General features: G+C 32.1%; 2 protein-coding genes across 2 annotated transcripts in view; one reads left to right on the top strand and one right to left on the bottom strand.

Annotated features, from left to right (window-relative positions):
- Positions 1-860: 860 nt before the first annotated feature.
- Positions 861-22,074, top strand: part of LOC132943217 (uncharacterized) — a 284,209-nt gene continuing 262,995 nt past the window's right edge. Inside the window, exon 1 of the mRNA XM_061012095.1 lies at positions 861-1,134. The gene's annotated coding sequence lies outside the window, so the exon portion shown is untranslated. The remainder of the gene's footprint in view (positions 1,135-22,074) is intronic.
- On the bottom strand, positions 8,068-21,207 carry LOC132943218 (protein 5NUC-like). The gene is made up of 9 exons (XM_061012096.1): positions 19,715-21,207; positions 13,858-14,061; positions 11,332-11,533; positions 10,568-10,768; positions 9,854-10,017; positions 9,665-9,779; positions 9,424-9,579; positions 8,988-9,185; positions 8,068-8,896 (listed from the first exon to the last, which is right to left on the bottom strand). Exons 1-9 carry the CDS (start codon positions 20,072-20,074, stop codon positions 8,670-8,672), a joined length of 1,827 nt encoding a protein of 608 aa, XP_060868079.1. The 5' UTR covers positions 20,075-21,207; the 3' UTR covers positions 8,068-8,669.

Genomic DNA, 22,074 nt, shown 5'->3' with positions numbered 1-22,074 from the left:
CCATTATTTATAGGTAGGTAGGTAGGTATACCTATGTATATTGAAATAGAATAATCAAGCATTTCACTGAACTTAAACACTGCGAAGCGATAACATTTTATAACAATTTAAGGATTACCAACATATAAAAACGATAACTAGGTACCTAATAACGAATAGTTAAATATCAAGAATATCTTTTTAAGCCGATGACTTTATCGTGTAGATAATAATTTATTATTGGTCCAAACGGTTTACATATTATAGTCTACCAATTTGATTTTTTCCAACCGGCCCATACATGCTTTGCCCCTTAAAATCGACGTGACTCCAACCCGATATCCGAGTGGCTAAAATCGTGTGCGTGGCGCTTATTGAATTTAAACTTTAGATCCCACCAGCCGCGTCTTGGGGATTTCCGGTCCATCGTCCGAACTTATCTATCATATTATACAGATCATCTTATCGTCACAAATGCAAACAGTGTCATTTGCCGTTTCACTCGCTATCGTATCATCACCACGTAATTATATTATGCATAAGGTATACTATAGCTATATACCACCTCACCCTATCGGAACCCTTATTATGCTACGCACCTGCGGCGGCGACGCAGTCGACTCAATGACTCTGGCGGCGTGTAGGGATGTGGCCGGGGCTCGCGGACGGATGACGGCCGGTGGGGTAGGGGCTACGGTCGACCGTGGGGGTTGGTTTGGGTCTCGATGCGGGAACGGTTGAGTGGCGGGTGTGTGGAAATTGTCGTGGGGGGAGGGTGGGCGAGGGGGTACCGGTGATTTGTTGTTGTACGCGCCGGCGGTGGTGGCGGCGGCGGCGAATCGGTCTCCGGAAAGCGCCGACGGGAATGCGCGTGCCGAAAGTGCTCTCTCCGGGAAATGACGTCGTCCCGTCGTGTCCCGCCGTCGTGTGTTCCGCGTGCGTCCACCAAACACGGCCGGCTGTTGCTGCTGCTGCTGGTGGTGTGCTGGCGGTGTGCTGGTGCTGGTGCTGCTGCTGCCGGTGGTGGTGGTGCTATCGCTGCTCGCTGTCTCGGTTGACGCGGTCGTCGTAGCTGTTGTTGAAAACGATTGTGCACGCCGTCCGATTTGAAAGGCCCATTTGCTGCACGTGTGTGAACGGGAAAATATTTTTAAGGTAAGTGATATTTTTATATTATGATATAGTCGATCGAATAGAATTCTCTCTCCCTCTTCCCTCCCTTCTATTTGTGTGTCGTGTATAATGTGCCTATATATGTTATGGCTTTAATGCGTTTATCGTGTTTCGCCGGATAGGAAAAAAAAATGAAATAAAAAAAAAATTGAGGTCGAACTATTATTGCGTAAAATATATTTAAAATAATATCTCCCATCGAGAGCGTGAGCTTAATATTTGGATATATTTACTTTGTAGAATAGAATATAATATGTCGGATAGGTAAGTGTCACGTATATACATCGATGTTTCGATATTGTTACAAATAAAAAAAATTCTAGATCAACATGAATGAGCTTAAAAAAAATATTATTGAGCGGTCCTCGACTTACTCGAAAATTTTAAACATTTTTGATGTTCCGCGGGTGCTTAAAATAAGTCTAGAAATAAATTCGATGTACTGGAAATATTTCATCCCTGTAATATACTGACGTACAACATACATTCAACATGTTCAACTTCCAGTATTTAAATAGGGCGTGTTTAACATTTTAGATATGCTACTTCAACTAACTCTAAAAATGTCATCCAGTGAATAAAACATGATTTCATTGAAAAACTACCTTGTTCCGTTCAATTCAAAATATAAAACCATTCTAAAATTACGGGTCTAAATTAAGAATTGCAGGTTTTCGTATTTTTTAAATTGAAATGAAATTCTAAAACAATAAATTACAATACTTGCATAATATATTATTTAAAAGTATTTTAATTTTGCCATATGTATATTTATTTTTATCAAGTCCTTTGATGATCTTAGTTTTAAATCATAAATAAAAAAAAAATATGGTGTTAGAATAATTTACTGACGATAATACGATTGAGAATATTGATATACATTTTTAGTTAAAATATGATAAACTTTATTATAATATACTGCAAGTTGCAAAACTCAATACCAAGTAATTTAAAACTATTATTTCATATTCCAGGTAGATTGAAAAAGCTTTTATTTTATTTCATGTCAGTGTGTTTCCTTTTGATCACTGTTCAGTCTTATACTGTTTCCGTGCTCTGATCTTTTTGTATTTTACCTCAAAAGATAGAAAACTTTATGTTGGTGGTGTTTATTTTTAATTTGAAAACTACAACATCCAACCCTTTAAACTTTGAAAGGAAATAGATGAAACCTTAGGCGTACAGTACCCTACATTTTAATGTTCTATTTTAGTGAATAACACACATACCGCACTAAGTTTAAAATTCAAAATAATTCTGAACTGTAACTTATGGGAAAACATATATATTTTATAAACTATATTCACATCTGGATTTTTAATCAACACGTTTTAATATTTCAACTTTTAAAATAATCACCCGCTATAACAAAGTAAATAAATCTCCAGTTTATTAAAACAACCCTCGGGCTTACCTGTATAATAAAATAAAAGTATATATAATATTATACATAGGTACCCGTATTTATAAATTGTTTTCAAAAATGTATACAATTATATTTGTTTGCTCTTGTTAAAAGTAAAAATACATGTAAAAAAAAGCTGGTTTATTTAATTTAAAAAAAAATTACCATTTTATTGATTTTTTTTATGCAATAGGTATTTTATTATTATGTTATTATTAATCACAAATATTTAATAATTGTAAAATACTATCATGTAAATACCTATTATACATATTTATTATTTATATTTCACAACTATTGATATTATTCGTTTTGTATTTTCAAAATTAAAATATATTAGAATTTTTTTTACTCAGATTTTATCATATTATTCATAGGTATTCACTATGTTCACGGATAGAGGTATATTGGATTTGGTTACTTTGACGATATCGCGAGTTTCTTTTACATTTACTGAGAGGATAATATTTATTTTATTCTACAAATATTCGTATACTTGTAACATCTAGAAATACAGCTTTACGTCCTATACAGCTATACTACGTGTAATATAGGTACAGGCGTGCAGCTTAACATATATTAAATAAACCAAAAATATTTATAAAAAACACACATTAGAACGTGACATTATGAGTCTAGGTTAGGTTAGGTTAGGTATACCTTATCACATATCAGACGGTTTGCGATGGTATATTATGGTCTTATGGTGATTCTTTTTATAGTAGATAAACACTCATTATCCTGAAAAGTAGGTATTGACGATTTTGGGAATAATATTTGTACGCAATTTATTGCCTACTTATTTATTGTATCAATAATTGATCTTAATTAATAAGCACTACATTATTTTAGTACTACAGTAGATGGCCTAAAAATAAACAATGTTTAAAAAAACAAGCAGATTATTTTCTGAACATTTCAATACCTTTAAAAATTGATTTTATACGAGTAGTTGATACAAGTTATATGTTTTTAAAGTTTTGATGAGTGGATGGAGTGGAAGCAGTGGGCTGTGGGGTACCTCACAAAATGTTGGTCTACTAAAACTCTGATCTTTAAATACTTTGAATACTGTAAGCTAATAATTAACTACGTATTCATTTGAATTCTGACTTTTATTTATTGAAAATTTATTTTGGAAAAAATAGTAGGGCGTATATTACGTATTATATACCTGACATATTATTATGACGCAATAAATTGAGAGTCATTAAAGAGTTAAGTTTTTTTCTTTTACTTGTTAAAAATATATTGTTTAGAAACTATTTCGACCAACCGTTTTCATCAAAACATTTTATTTTTAGTCATTAAAAAATTTAATTCTTACTGAACTAAACTTAATTTATTTGTATGAATTGTGGTCTATATTACTAATATTATAATATGTATTCATGTATCTATATATTTTATAAGACAACTGATTGTTATAAGTAACTTATAACTTGGGCGTGATGTAATAGTATAATATTAGACATTATGTTTTTGTTGCAATTAATGTAATATAATGATATCATGTTTCATTTTTGTGCATATTATTATTTTGTCTACGCTAAGGGCGAATGTGAAATTATTTCTATGAAACATCAACTCATAATAATATATTATGTACCATGCACAATACAAGGACCTAGTATAAGTATAGCCATTGGCTCCCTACATAGTATATAATATAATATGTGTACTTTATGCATATATAAATTGCATAAGCTGCGGTTGTGTACTGTTTCTGGACCCCTATCGCAGCTTATATATTATGACGTCACCGACGTAACCTTTCCTACCTGTTGGATATAATACTATGTAATATTTGAACACAATATTATATTATGAATTGAACTTGTAACGTCAGACATAAAATAATCATCTCAGCGTCTCTTCATGACGTATCATGATCTCCTTGTATTATAGACAAACTATAACTATAGTATAAACCCTAGTTCATAAATAGCTGATTACACATTTTCCTTGTCAAAATCATGTTATAATACATAATAATATTGTAGTCTGTAGAGTATAATTTAATACATAATAATAATAATCTAAGAAAATACAGCATTCAGCTACGGTAGGTAATATTTATTACAACAGCCATCGTCTTCGCTTCAGTGTATTAAAAAAAAAAAAAAAAAAACCAAATTAAAAAACAATACTGAGCGGGCCACCGTGTTTTCCCGGTTTTCTGTATCATCCATATCGTGGAAAAACGTCAAAACACGGTGGCCCACTTGTGGTATCACACCAATACTCGGCACTCCCAGGGGAATCGTATATCGTCCGTCACAGGAAAAGCGACCGATTGATATCATATTTTAACTTATCGAAAACACGTCGTGGACCTTTGCCAGTTGTACCTATCTGTATTAAAAAATTGAAAAAAAATATTGAATTATATGATCATTATACAATATTATCATCATCTTTCGACCCACAGAATCAATTTTTACGGATTTATAATTATATTATTAAAATAATAATAATATATCCGTTTGTTGGAACGACATTCCTTCTATGTAATACCGAGTATCAGGGGTCATTCATTTATCTAAAATATGGTAACTAGTTAGTCGGAATTATTCTGCAAAAAATACTCCATTAATAAAGATGATCTCATGGTCCATAGCCAATAAAATTCACAATTTATAATCATTTAATTATAATTATGATCATTTATGTAATAGTTTAAAATGTATTCATAATATTACTTGTTAACCTTATTTTATTTGTAAATATTTTGTCATCAAATGTATAATGTATTTATAGAAGTTTAAATTGTATATATAAATATATATTATATATTGCTATAAAAATCCGAACGGTGTTAATAATTCCTATTAGTACATGAATAAATGTAAAACCATTATCAGTTAAAATATTATATTAATGTAGAAAATGGCATTATATATTTTAATTTGAGGTTTAGTTTTTCTGTAAAATAATTAAACTGTAGATAACTGGCCTTAAAGGATTAGACACTTTAGTACATCACCTCTTGTTATCTGATTTGGCAGCTATACGTTTTGTCTCTTTAAAATTATATTTAAGGTCTCATTATGACGTAGGATAAAGTTTCTAAACTAGTATAACTATATAATCATTAAACAAACTAAGAAAACAATATTACTTGTAATACAATAACAATTACTCATTTTGAATTAAAAACATTTTTTTTTTTTTTAATTTGTGTTTTTGTTATGGCAATCACAAAAATATTCATATATTTATCTCACCTATATCTTGAACAATAAATATTTGATTGTATGTGTTATTCAATTTGATACCTGTCCTACTAACAAGCTCATATATTTTCGGTTGATGATAAGCTATAGTATCACGATTCACGACCTCATATTTTAAGGCTATGTAGTATAATATTATACACATAAGTATCGATATTTATTAGATTATTAATATAATAATATAACTGTAGAACTATTGGAGAGTTCAATAAGACTTAATGCGATATTGGTCCGAGTATTTTTTTTTTTACTATTATTTTAGTTTCCTTTATAGGCAGTTACCACTCATTTTATGCCCGTGTGGCCTTGTACAATATATAATAAATATATAACGTTTTTAAGTTTGAATAAAATATGTCCTTAAAATATAATCTCCCAAAGCCCAAAAGGAACGACATCAAAGCCGTCAAACATAAAAACGATGAAGGTACCTACCTCGTTGGCTCGTTCGAAAACTAATCCACAACAAAGAATACCCTGGAGGGCTGGAGATATACTTATAGAGACGTATGTCGGGTCAACACAATATTATGTTTTCGTTTTGACCATTTATAAATGCCATGGTACATTTTTATTGGTCATAATATTATCTGCTTATACGACGTGTTTTACATCCCCATTTTTATTATGATTAAATTATTTTATACATTATATTATATTGGTAATCAATAGAGTTATCATATGGGTAGCACCATATTATTATTACTACTACTCTGGTACCTATTTAATGATTTTAAATTATCTGGAATAAACGTATATATTAGTTTTATTGTCTATAGTTAACATTTCAAATCATTAGACATTTTCTTCTTTACATTTCTAAACTCAAAATATGAATAGAGACAATTATTAATGAAAGATCCTGTCTTGTAAATTATTGTCGCGTACTTACAATTGGATCTATTCATTTCAGTGTACATCTATGTAGTTCATTTCAACTTAATTTGAACACGAAGAAGTCTATTTTAATTAATTAATCAGAATTTATATAAACACAAGGCAGTTATTCTAAGACTAGGACAGTTCCATTTCCATATTCTTTTTCGGTGAAAAAATCTAACTATATTTCGGTCACAGTCACACATCTTAATTTAATCTACACACTGTAAAATGACGGATGTATTAATATGTTGCTGGTGGATTATTAATGTTATTATTATAGTTACCATTGGCTATTATTGTAATTACCTATTTTATGAATATTGACTATTATTATCATTGTTATTATTATGATTGTTATTTTAATTTATGTATTTATTGTTATTTTAATTTATATTTTTACTATTATTATTATTGTTATTATTATTATCACTTTATCAGACTTGAAACGGTGGTGGAAGTAATAACATACAATACCAATACGTATAAGCTTCTACACTCCCGAGGGGATATTATATAGAAACTTTAGTAATTCCTCGTAGTAATAATAACACTCATAATTATATTCATCGCGTGACACAACCTCGACTTTGCGTTTTGAACATTCTCACTGTTAAAGATATAAATACAACTCGAAATTGATGGACCTGTATGTTGGATAAAAAAAAAAATTTTATTTTAAACTCGTCCAGTGGTAAAAAAATTGTTAGCTTATTGACTATGGTACGGAACTTACATAATATGTGCAACATGCTCTCATATTATAAGACCGCCGTGGTGTCATCGTCTTGCTAGACGAGCGTGTACCTACACCTAATGTATAAATCGATTTTGAATTTTTGATTTCATTTCCGAGGCTTTTAGATTTAGATCGTTGTTGAGGATATCCACGGGCACGTGTCAACTGTTGTACACCATCCATCTCGATTCTCGATTTATACATTTTGTATTCTATCGTCGCGTGTGCACTAGACTAGAAAATGGACTGTATTCAAGTCATTCCAACCCGGTATAAGTTTCCCGTTTCGCCTACACACGTAATTTATGGCCTTTGTGATAATGACATCGTCTGCTTGTCAGAACGTAATATTTTGGTGCGAAAAAAAATATTTTAACCACAATATTATTATAAGTATGTCTTATTATTATATACTATGATAACAAAATCTATCTAAAATCAAAAAATCGTTTGGCATATCGACCGCAATACAATGATATTATAAACACTACTCACTAGAACATAATATATGATAATATATCATCCGGTTTCCTGGACCTAGTGACAAAAATAATAATATTATTACAGTACCTATTCTAAACAATATATAGGTAATAAAAAATCGCTATAGCTACAATTCCGTTTTACGATACGCATAAGTACAGAGAACGTAACAATTCAGGCATGTTAATAAAAAATCGTTTATTAAATAATTTATAAACACGTGTATATAAAAAAAAGTGAGAACCACCCATTAAAAACCATTATTACAATGTTATTCAATATCATAAAATATCGTACATTTCAAGTAACGTAAATGCACGTGAGTATTATTGATATAATGTACACGTACTCTCATACTGTCCAGTGATACGTGGTAAGTAATTTTTTTTCTGCTCGTCGTGCACGTTTTGTCGATTTATCTTCCAAAAATCGTTACACGCACATATTATTATTATATCTATACACGACTACAACTTCACAAAATATATAATATTATAATTTACACAAGCCGTGTATATGTACTCGGCAGGTGGGCTGTAATATAATAATATTGACACTTGGTCCGTTTTAATTTTTGAGCTTCCGCTGCTGAAAGCATTAATTCAAACAATACTGCTGTGGCCGTTAAACGAAAATACGTCGCCGTCGTCGTTATCAATTATTAATACTTAAAATGTAAAAACATATTATTAAAAAATATAATATTGTTCATGAGCAAATTGTTGCGTGATCGCTATATATTTATATATATATATATATAGATCCTGTATTAATATCATAATACTATAAGTCGGTCCGTCAGACACAACGTGGCCGCGATCGTGAACAGTAATAATGTCAGGTCGGACAGAGGGGTCGAAAGGCGTTGGCTATCGCTGCTAGTACTTGTCTGCACCTTGTTCAACTCTCTCACGTTGAGCAGCTCTATCCGCTGACCGACTTCCGGCCATATCGGTGACCTCACGTGGAACTCTTCTTCCACGATGTTAAAATCGGATATTCCTGGTTTAATGAACACACGTGTACATTATTGATATAATAACACAAACTATATTCTATAATAAATTGTATTGAATATTTGCGTCACACTCACCGAAACTCTGATATTTTACCAATTTTTTGAACGAGAACCCGTCCCCGCCACTTGACAAATATTTGCTCATAATTATCGTGTAGTTGGCGTTTAAATCCAATTTCTCGTACCCGGGAACGGCACAATTTCCACACCTAGCGTGAATGGATTGCACGCGCTTGCCACTGGGCCGACCAAAGTCTATTACGACTTTTAATCCTGTTAGACGATAATATCGAATTTGTGTTAGTTTGATCAGATTACTGAGAAATAATTATTAGTATTTCATCGCAAATCACCATTTTTCATTAGATCACGAAAATATTGTCACTGCGTATCGATATCATAATGTTATCATATTATACAATATTATTGTCATATTTCCAAAAAATATGAGATAATAATATTATATATGAATACGATTTTAATATTATTTACACCGATTTAGTTCATTTACCTGAAACTTGTAGGAATTCACCGTTGGACACCGTTGTGCTGTACCGCCGAACGGAGTACTCAAAAGCTGTCCAAATGTCTAAACCCGTAGTCGTGATTTTACCTACATCATTTTTAAACGGCATCGTCGACAATAAATCTCCAAAAGTGATGTTACCTTTTAATACACACAATATGCTCATTTAAAACCTATGTCAAACTACATACCTCATAACTCTATTTTGTTCCTATGTTTAACTTACCTCTTCTATTTAAACTATTGATGTTTGTCCGTATCCCTCCAGCTTGTATCAACGATATGGGCGCATCGGTCCAGTATTTGGTCAAGTCAAACGATTTAATATTTTTTCGAATATTCTGTACACGACCAGTTTTTGTTTTGTTGTTATTATTTTTACCATAATATTATATATATTTTTTTTATTACTCACGTAATCAACGAATGAGTCAGTTATGAAATTTCCCAGGTTACATTCTCTGAACCTACAATATTCATTTTCGCCTTCCAAGAATACGCTGGACGAACCGATCACTTGTTTAGTCTTGTTCTCAACCATTTCTTTCAACATTCTTAATTCGTTCAATACTTCGGGATCTATAACAATTATACAATATAAATTATTTCCCTATTGAAGTTCTATGCAGTCATAATGGACAATGTTTTATAAAGTTTATAAAGTCGTATTTTTTTTTTTATTAAAATAGGGACTATTATAGTAGTCGCACTGGTTGTACCATTTTTTAGAGTTGTTGGAAGTGTGAACGCAAATATATACCGTGAAAACGCGATGTATTGCCAAAGTTCCAGAATGTAAGTTCTGTAACTTTATTTTGTTTTATATATAATATATAATGCTATTGATCTAGAACAAAATTTCTCCACAAGCTCCACACAATGTCTAAAAAAAGCTTTATAGGTACTCGTAAATATTGCATTCGATAAATATTTTTTTATTTTTATTTTTTTTTCCAACAAATGTCCAACATTAATCATCGAGTACTATAAGGTTAGATGAAAAGCTATATTTTGAAAGATTTTGCAAAAATATTGTAGTGCCAATTTTACTTTCACCTCAACACACCGTATAAATTATAAAATATGTATTTTATGGCATTATACAATTTGTGGATTTATATGTATATACCTTGTTTGATACTGGAATCCAATAAAATTGGGTTTCCATAACATGTTACAACTTCGCCGGTATCATCAAACTCCATCCACAATTCACCCAAATATTTGGTGATGTGGTCTGCCTGGACAACGGGCACCTTCCTTTTGGTGTTTGGCTGTTCCACCATAAAAGGATACGGACCGACAGGCTTATCGGTACCCGGTGGTTTTCCTTCAAAAGATAAAAACTACTTTTATTATTATAATAGTATCATTATCACCCACTTAATAACTGTATAAGATGACAGTATAATATTATTGTAAACATAAAAATATTTTATCCCGAGTAATCAGTATTTTAATTAGAAAGTCACTATAAAGTATAATGACAGTAGCTCAACCGCTCAATTGAAGTGCGGATATTTTAGTGTTGTAATGTAATATGTCTAATAATTGTTGGCAAAAAAAAACCCAAAATACATGTACGATTTTTTTCGAAAATCAAAAATAACCATTTTATATTAATACAACTAAAAACAATAAAAACAATTTTTAAATCTGCCGAGTTTCAAATAAATGTATTCATATTTTCAAAAATACACCAAATTCTAAAACGTACCTACAGTTTTCACACTTAATTGTAGATGAAACATAATAGTATGGGGGTTGTATTTGAAAAAATTACACTAAAATATCCACACTACATTTTTAGAATTGTGGCTCTATATTATATTGACTTTCCAATTAAAACCCATGTTGTATTATACGTATATTATAGTAAAATATTTTATTCACCTGTGTATAAAAACGTATTTGAATGTCCGCCAATTACCAAATCGATGTCCTCGACGTCTCTGGCTATCTGTATATCCATTTCGAAGCCAGAATGTCCCAACGCTATGAGAATGTCCACCCCGTCGTTTTTCAGACGTTTCGCCTCGGCCGCAACCGATGGAATTTCTGGCAATATTTTTACGTTGCCCGTTTGTGCTATACGCTTAAAACAAACGAATACAAAACATACGTTTAAAGATACTATACTGGTTACACAACCGATATGTAAAATAATACGAATTTGTGGCCCCTTCCGTTATGTTACGTTATGTTCCGTTTAGACTCCCAAATGCATGAAGAACTAAGGTTTAGCGCCTCTAGCCGAAAATGACGATAAATATCTGATATTACCACAGTTGGTTATTGTATATTCCAACGGCCCAAACTTTTACGACCACGGAACCCTTAGGAAAAACTTTCATGTTTCGTCGAACTTTGATGTATGTAAAACGAATATTTTATAGCAATATCATACGATATAGTAACAATTATTTAGGTGAACTTTTTTTTTCGAGTATAATATTATTATAAAATAATTTTCTCAATATCCACGTACATCTGACGGAACCCTATTGAGATTTTTCCACGGAATCCTTAGGTTCATTGAACGCACTTTGGGAATCTCTGAGTCTAATCTATATCATCACAATAATTATTATAGATAAGACTATGATAATATATATATAGATATAATTGCGTAAACTGTTTGAACTTTTTTCCCACTAGGAGCGCTAAGTTTAGTTCTACATCATGCCTTTTAAAATGACTAATCGAGAAGGGCTATTTTTTCCCGACTAGTTGTGCAACCAGTGTATCTCAAATAGTGGTTTTAATCGAGCTTTAATAGGTTGAGAATACTGTTGTGTTTGTTAATTTTGCAATTATTGCGATTATTCGATGTTATCAGATATAATAATATATTCTGCAGTCGTACACACTGTAGACGAATTCAAACACAACGATCCTAACAATATAAACTGACGTTTTATTTTTATTTCTCGGGGGCATATATATACATTTAAAATATGCATTACAAAACAATATTATGGGTCTTTTCTTTTCTTTTTTATCTTTTTTAGATTCTGAGCTAAGCGATGAATGTATTGATTTAACATTGACGTCGGTTTTTTTGTGTATGTATCCACGAATTGTTGTGGGAAAAAAATGCTTTGATTTTCAACTGCTTTTTAGAACACATGCAGTTAAACAAAGTTACCCACTGAAATTAATTATTATAGATAGACTATATAGTTTATATTATAAATGTATAAACTTCCCTGTGACACCTGCAGTAATTTACACCCACCCCCCTCGAGAGCACATGCAGTTGCAATACTTGCTAACCTGTCTGGGCGCCATTGACCTAGAGTGGTTACCTATACATTACCCCGTTTTTTTTAATGTTGATTGTTGAACCTCTGCAGACGCTGCGCACATTACTTTCCCACTGATAACATGCCTAACTGAACTCATTTACCTTACGTACTTATTATGCAAATGCGATTTACGATTGTAAATTGACAATGTCTTGTCGCGGTCGTAAAGCAGGTCTTTTTTATCAACGTCCGCGAGGTCGAGCCAACCAGTCAACCGGTCTGGTCGACGACATCGACATAATAATATACCGTCTCGACCTCCGACAAGACACCTATTATAGTGGACACAGCGGTGGACATAATATTGTCACATCGATTATTATTTTCGTGGTAATAATTAATTAAAAGTGTTACTTATATTTGATAAAAACTAAATAATTGTTGTTCAGTATTTCTGTAGCATTTAAATCGTCCAACGCTTAAATGTTGATATTGTGCATTATTCTAGAACTATTATTGCTGTTCTATGTTCTGTTCACGACCATTACGGATATACCTACTAATATTTTCGCCGTGGATTGCACGGTTTTAATATTGTCAACGTAGCCGTATTGTCTCACTGTTTTCAGTATTTTAATGATGTTTCCAAAACGTTGACGTTTTAATAATAGCATCAACACAACAAGAATTATTTTAATTAAAATTATTTTACGTTTCTCTTTACCGGTGACAATTGAAATATTCTATTTTAGCGTACCGTTTTAGTTTTCTATAGTCCTTAAGAGTTATTAATTAATTTCACACGGTTTATTCTACAACAGTCTCACAGTCGTAGTTTTATACGATTGTAATAATAATTTATAACTACGCATTTAATAAGAACGTCGCCTTATAACCTGACCGGATCCAATAAGCAGCTAACTGGTCTGAGCATAGGATTTATTTTCTCGTCTAAACGTATGAAAATTATTATGACTTAATTTTTTTTATTTTAACGACTTTTTCAAGACCCTACCGAAAAATAACTATTTAGTGATAAAATAATCGGCCTATGACTTTATGGAGTGGAAAACAAAATGTAATAACACGTAAGTACCTAATGAACGGTAGAGTAATGTATTTACCTACTAAATGTTATTATAATATAATATTATGTGTAGTAGGTACTCACTTCTGTTTCCGGCGTTAAGTATCCGATAATTCCAATTCTGCGACCGTTCACCGTCAGAACTTTAGATTTCATCAAGTTTGGCTCACTGGCCAGTGCAGGTTCGTCGGTTAGGTCGAGATTACTAGCTACTACTGGTATGGTTATGCTTCGTAAAAACGATTCAACGTCTCTCACACCGTCGTCAAATTCGTGATTTCCCAAAGACTGAAACATGCGTACAAAATATTATGTATCATGAGTAATAACAATAATTAAATTATAATGTTGATAATATTATAGAATGGTAATACATTTATTTTGACATTGTTTTCACTTGGTCCGCTAAAATGTTAAGTTGTATAGGTACTATATTATTATTATATTTAATAAAAAATCATTCCTATACGTTGCAGATTAGTCATGACGATTTTGTTCTGGTAAATTTATTTTTAAAAAATCATAATATCTACATAGTGGATAATACATAATATATTACTATAATATGTGACACGTGTTGAACTGAGATTCAGCATATTGACTTGCCTGTGACAAACATTTGTCTTTCTAATTATCGAATAACATTTTAATGACTATACTACACATTGGATGTTTCGTGGTTTCGCTATCAGCGGTAGATAGGTATAGTACACGTTTCAACAGTCCTATACTAATTAATTCATAAAACAGTAAACACTTATTATTTCGAAAATTGAAAAGAACTCACGTTTTTAAACATACTATTTATTTACAAAATTTGAAGTTCGTGGCTCATGGAAAAATCCCGAAAAGTTGTACCCCACTTATCTAAAATTGATACGTTTATTGCAACAAAAGTAGCAAAAAATGTAATAGTACTTCGAATGATGTAAAAAAACAATATATTAAAACGCTAATTCTTTTTTAAGATAATGATTAATGAGTTTCTACTGTTAAAATAATCACCCTACACCCAGTATTACCCCTAATCAGTTGGCCGATGTGCCAACAAAACTTGTACCTATATACATAGATTATCCAAGCACAGGTGCCTTGTAAAATAACACCTTTATAAGTACCTTAGTTCCAACAATGTAATTTACGCATACCAGCTATTTGTAAAATTCCCGGCGGTAATAATTGTTTGACTATTTTTATCGGCTCTGATTTATCCGTTTTGGAGTAGCATCGCTGTACACACCTACACTACGCAGTCGAAGATCGGCTTGAAAATTATTTTAAAGTATAAACATTATAAGATACATTTCTATCGAAACCATTTTTTTTTTATTCTTATCTCTTATAGTGACTACGCCTAAAAATATAAAATTATCATTGCTAGTAATGCATATTATATGCATGCCGTTATTATAGATAAATGTACAACCGAAATAGATGTTAAAATATAATCAAGTGAAAATCATCGTTGATACTATTTTGGTTTGTATTTCATCAAACGATACGATCGTAAATATTGTATTCTGCCACACTATATAGGTTTTAAAATTTAGCACTTTCATACTGATCAAGCTTATTTGTATGACAAAAAAAAAATGTTTATTTTAATGTAAGTCTGTGACTTGTAAGAGTTCTATTAATATGTCATTGAATTACTCGCCATAATTTAAATTTCTCAAAACTAATGAATATAGCGACAACTGGTAAAATTCTACGTGTGATGGTGAGGTACTAACCGTTGAAAAATTAGATATATTACTATAGTTATTATTATTATTAAAAAAAAACATACAATTATATATATTTGTACATATATTTTACTATGTTATTTTATACTGGATGTGTTCAAATATACCAAATTAATCAATATTAATTTAAATCCAATTTTTTGTTTTTCCACTTTAATATGGTATGCCTACGTCATTTTGAATGTGAAAAAAATGCGAATATATTATTAACTGTATATTAAATACAATAATTATAGGTACTACCATTGATTATAAATACTATTATTTATAATCAATGGTACTACGTCTTAAAATCGAATTGACCAGTATAAGTAAATAAAAAAATATCAACGTTTTCCTTATGATTTATAAATATAGTTAGGTATTACGGGATAACGTGATATTTGCATTTATATAATGATCAGTCAATTATTTGCATTCTACTAATTAGGTATACGTTTTGATTCTTCTTAATTTTATTTTTATTACTGGATGTTGGTTGTATTCAAACAATAAATTGTTTTTTTAGACTTTTTTTGGTAATATTTAATTTATCTGCAAGGTAAAAAAAATGAAACGAAAATTTCAAGTTTTGAACAAATAGTGTTAAATTTCATCGAGTTGTTCGTTATAAATATTTAACTTATTTAAACGTGAACTATATACACCTACATTTACTAAGACTGTATTTTCCTCGACGGAATTATGTATAAAAATAGTGTTTCAGTTGACACTAAATTATATTATTCTTTAATTCCTACGGGATAATCGCTTTATAACCCTGCTAAGGCTGAGTTTGAGACATGATGAATAATGTTTATTTTGTTTGCAATTTTTAATTTGCATTTACTAAACGCTTTAAACAGCGGGGTGGTTATACCGTTTCGAGTATATAAACTCTAAACCGATTTAAGTAAAACGAAAAAAAAAAACAATTTATTCATAAAATGACATATATTTAAATTTAAAACGGCCTTAATCTAAATTACCAAGGTTTTTGAGAGAGACAAAGTTATTGCTCTCGAATATAAAATGAGTTCCTATAGTTATATTATAAATTATAATTACGTCCAATATACACATAGATGTGCTGTACATAATATTACATTTTATACCTATCGTTCCGGCAGTAGAATATTTTGCAAGGGTAAAACAAATATTAATAACATCGTCACCAACTTCGAATAAGATCAGGTTTTAATTTATGAATACAAAAACGTTTTGTTTTGATTTTCAATTTATTTTTCATCGCGTAGGGACCTACCAATATTATATTATATAATATTATGTAACAAAACGGAATAATTAAATACAGTTATTATTATTATTATGAAATTGGGTATATTATTTGAAATAGCATCATTATTAAAAAAACAAAACATGACCAGTAAACTCGATTTATTAAAAAACAAATTGTAACATGTTATAGGTACTTATATAGTATTAATAAATGATAAATGTATTTAATCGATTTTACGTTTTTCCACACAATACGATGTATCTTATCAATTATTAACCTTTTTAATGTCATACCGCAAATAATGAAGATAGATAAACCTAAATAGTAATTATTATGATAATAATATGATTGAGAATAATTTACAGTGATTATCATCATACACATATTGCGTTAAGCCTAGAGGTATATATGTACAGCATTAAATAAAAAGGTTAAATGTTTGTAATATTCTCTTTTTCTACATTTTACAGCATGTCTAAATAATATTTTATTTTATTCTCTTGAAAACGTTCTTCAATTTTTTGATCATAGGTTTTTATTTTATCAATGTAATTCTAAAGCAATTATTTTACTCTGTACAGTCTGGGTTTTGTATAATCAGCAGAGTATACAATATATATCATATATAATATATGATGGATTACTGTTTAATATAAATTTAATAAATAATTATTATTTGTAATTTGTATCGTGCATTCATATTATACTGTACCAATATTATATATATACAAATATATAATATGAACAGTTGATTTTAATACTACCCATTGTTTATGGCAATTATATTTAACTGCCTGCCTAGGTACGTATTTTGATTAAAAATTAAAATTTCTATTTTTTTTATTTAATAACATGCCGATGCTGATGGAATTATATTCAAAATAATATTTATAGTGGACTACATTATACCTAGAATCTGTTAAAATATTAATTTTATCTCGTCTAGCATTAACATTATTAACATTTCGAGTTACTCGTGAGTCTATAATAATATATTTATAATTGTTTTATAGTGTATTAAACCAACAACAATAATCTGTCGAGTTCCTTTCAGGTGTGTTTGACAAAAACTTTACTGCCCCCTAGTCAATATTACACATATTATTATGATGTACTTGCTATAAACGGACACGCATTCTCAGCTGGATTTAGAACAGGTTAGGCCCTTTTAAATATGCCGTCCCTACCCCAAGAAAAAAAATGTAGTATTTATTAGTAATACATTTATTTCATAATAATTAAACAAATCAGGTCAGTAGTAATAATTATAAACAAAACAAGTAATTATAAATTATAATAAACAATATAATACATTTTTTTTCAATTTCTTACAAAATTTGTCGCGCCCAAAAATGTGCTGTTCTAGGCCCCAGCCCTCGGTGTGTGTGTGTGTGTGGGAAAAAAAGACCTCTGCGAGAACAGCAAGAGAAGAAAATCGCTTTGACTCGCGTTTCTATAACACACTTAACACATATTATATCCAACCACTCGCTCGCGTATACACACACACTAAACCGCGATGCACAATGACAATGTGTACTTGTCGAGAGAGTACTCGTGCTTGGAAGTCGTCGTTTGTTGTCGTCAATTGCGTGGACGTGAACATTTATATTATAAAGTGTGGAAATCTCAGTGGTGACGATTATGATGCTCACTGGTGTAATGCTGGTAGACGATATTAATAATATAATACGTAAAAAAAAACTGTTGCCCGAAAGTAGTAGCGGTTTGTAGAACTAAGTTCTTTCACGCTCATCGGCAGCCGAGTTTGCGGCTTTTACTGAGTCCATTCGTAACGTCTGTTTAGGTATTACATCGAGGGAACATAACATAATAATATCCGTATGGTTAATGGTTATACTGAACTTGTCCGATAAAACAGTTTGAATCCGATGTGCATATATCTTAGCCAAGTAACTAGTAATTCGTATGGGTATGTCCAAGTTTTATAAATTAAAACTGTTGAATACGTTAAAACCACTACTGACATTAAAATAATGGAATAATATATAATCATGAATATCGTAACCTGCAGTATTAAAAACTAACGAGAAAACTCATTTCAACTGCAGTTTTGTTTATTAAAGTTTTGACACAAAATCTAAAACCAGTAAACTCCTGTAAAATCCAAATAAAAACCTTACGGTATTCAACACAATTAACATAAGCGGAAAAGTAAAAAAATTACACCAAAATTGTTAAACACTAGTACTCCACAAATTTGGTTCGTTAAAATATATACCTATAAAATAAGGGTATGGACACATTTTGAATCATCATAATATGTTTCACCAGTGTTGACTAAAATTACAGTCTATATTATACTCTATAACTTGTGAAAATGAAAAACGCTATTGGGCATTACCGATGTAACCGTATTTAAAGCTCTGAATTTCCTATAAACGAAACGTTGGATTACATCAAACTCTGAACCCACGCACGTCTCCACGACTGCCGTATAACTTATTACATACATACTATATTATAATCTGCGTCATTTTCCCCATCCGAAGTTTGTAACCAGGACGCATTCCCTCCACGGAACTGTGCGGACGATAACCACCGCTGCTACCCCCCTCTTTAGGACCGATTAATGCGGCTCCTAGTAAGATTAAATATTCGACTTATTTTCTCGTTTATCCTATCGTCTCTACATGGCGTGGGTTTTCATACAACGAGTCAAAATCCTCGGTCCACAACCCCACCGAGTCTAAGACAGTTAAAAATAATACTGTTTTTAAATGAATACTATTATATTATACGGTCGTTCTACTATCCGTGACCGTATTATACCGAAAAACGTCTCTGCAGTGTGTGACGTGTACAACTTAGTATGTTATACTTGATAATATTATAAAATGTGTAAAAAAAATACTAAATAGCGAATGGATGGTGGGTTGGTGGGTGATGACCGCACGGTTGTTTAGGGTGGGCCGAGCAGGCGCTGCAGGACTCGCCGTCCGTGGCGCGCACTCACCATGACATCGATTCCGAGCGTCCGTATCATGCGTTCGACGGCCCGCCACTTGAAGAACGAGTAGTACGCCGTACCCTGGAACGTGTCACCGGCGTTGAGGAACAGCGTGCCGTCGACGGTGTTGGTGTCGGCGCGGCGGCGCTCCCGGTCGACGGCCGTCTTAAGACGTGGAAAACCGCCGTAGCACTGGGGGCTGGACGTGACGCACTCCGCGCCCATCGCGTCTATCTGGTCGAACCGCGAGTGCATGTCGTTGGTATGCAACACGAGCAACCGGTAACGAGCGGCCGCCGTGGACAGGAGCGACAGGAACAGCACCGAGGTCCAGAACGACCGCGGCCACTGCAAGCCGCCGGCCATTTCTTTGCGGCGGCGACCGCGGCGAATGTGTGGCTCGAAACTATCGCGACTTATAATATTATGACTATCGCGTATCGTTACAACGACGACGACGACGACAAACGCGAGTACCGCCACGCGGAGTAACTATTTACGTAACGTCGTTCGGTTGGCCACGCGCGCGTTCGTCTGTCGTCCGTAACCGCATCGTTCAACGCGCGGACGACACGAGGATTTCAGCTCACCATCCGGACGGATTCCCCCCTCCACACACCCCTCCAACCAAACGCGCTTATCGAACGCTCTCTTTTGCGTCACTTGCGGACCGCCCCACTACCCACTCCCACCAACATTGTTAAGCGGGAACTTCCTCTATTAAATAATGTTGTACGCACCGTGGCACACAATAATAATATTGTTATGATCTGTGCGTATAATTATACTGAGTGGATCTTGCGTGTGTTGTTGCGGTTTGGTTATGATTTTGTGACGCGCGTCAATCACAGACGTGAAAAGCAAACTGCCCGCGTCCAAACCACAAAAGGCCTTTAAATCGATTGTAAAAATATAATATATTGGTTTGTGAAAAAAAAAAAAATGTTTAAAAAAATGTCGAGTTATGCGAAATGGCAGAGCAATAAGATGCCGTTGGAATTCGTTATCCAACGGTTTATGGACAAATAGAATACAGTGGATATTCTACGAAGCGGTATAACAGGTATAGACAAGATAACATTATGGTATATCCGCATAATATTAGGTATAAAATAATAAACATATATAATAACATAATATACTATGCTGATACAAGAAATCCGATAAAATTGAGATACCTATAATACGTATTTTTTAACGTGAGTCTATTTTAAAACCTGTCGATAAAAGTCTTCGATTTTGCCTCAGTTAACTAGTTCTGATTAATTAAGTTCTAAGCACCTGAAATATATATGATTGAATTATGTGTCCACTCAATCAAATCAGCAGTAGTGTAAGTGTGTAACTCCGTTTTAGAAATAATATATACAACCGAAAGCAGCATCTCGGTGATACCTATAAACTATCCATAATATGTAATAATAATGCAAATAATAATATGTATAATAAATAATAATATACTATAAATATATTTAAAATATACTAACAACAGTAGCAACTTACTAACCGTATAATATAGCACATAAGTTGAGGCAGGTCAATCTAGGTACTCGTCAATCGGCGTTTTATTATATTATATTGTTTGTTTTTCATTTTTCATCATTCCCTATGAACATGTTATTTGTATAATATATCTAGGTAGGTAATTACTATTATGATCGTATTTTAGTATTATTATTATTATTATTATTTTTTAGTTGTCCCAGACGCATATTGTGATTCTCTGACAATTTTAATTCGTCAATAATTAGGTATTATGTTTTTCAGTCCATCCCTTATAAATTTATCTTGTCAACGTTCAATCGTTTATACAACGACGTTGACGAAGTTTTTTATTTCCGTTTATTTCGCATTATGCTAAACGCATTTCCCTCGACTCTTTTCCGATGCAAACGCTCTGTTTATGCGTCTCCCGAGACCATTTGACTCGCTCAGAATTGCACATCGTTATATATCGTAGCCCGTTCTACGGGTGTATATATATTATTATACACTTTCCGAACGACTTGTACTTAAAAGCAAACGGTTTGATCAGGTCTGCACGCTTTGCCAATCAACGATGTCGACGACATTTGGATAAGTGTATAAACAATAAAAAGTTGGCGAAACTCACGATAAATATTATAGTATTTAATATAAAATTATAATCAACTATTTTCGCCGCCACCCTCCCACCCACCGGATCGTTTGGATGAACAGCACCGCCGACGTTCTCGTTCGTGTCTATATTATAACACTCGAAAACTATGACTCCGACCAAACAGATTGTATGGTATTAACAATGGATTGTATGATAAATTCTTATGCAATAAAATGTATATCACACTTGTCTTGTTTTAATCGAATGCATTTTGTTATAGAATTAA

The sequence above is a fragment of the Metopolophium dirhodum genome, chromosome 4 (assembly GCF_019925205.1).
Source record: "Metopolophium dirhodum isolate CAU chromosome 4, ASM1992520v1, whole genome shotgun sequence".
Classification (NCBI taxonomy): Eukaryota; Metazoa; Arthropoda; class Insecta; order Hemiptera; family Aphididae; genus Metopolophium; species Metopolophium dirhodum.
Note: the sequence above shows the minus strand (reverse complement) of the source record. Positions and strands in the feature narration are given on the sequence as shown.

What these genes read in the sequence shown, in the direction of transcription:
- LOC132943218 (XM_061012096.1), bottom strand. Translation starts at nt 20,074, where the DNA reads ATGGCCGGCGGCTTGCAGTGGCCGCGGTCGTTCTGGACCTCGGTGCTG. An exon ending in GGATTCCAGTATCAAACAAG is followed by an intron (nt 10,018 to 10,567) that starts GTATATACATAT and finishes TAATTGTTATAG; the next exon opens with ATCCCGAAGTATTGAACGAA. An exon ending in CTGACTCATTCGTTGATTAC is followed by an intron (nt 9,780 to 9,853) that starts GTGAGTAATAAA and finishes GGTCGTGTACAG; the next exon opens with AATATTCGAAAAAATATTAA.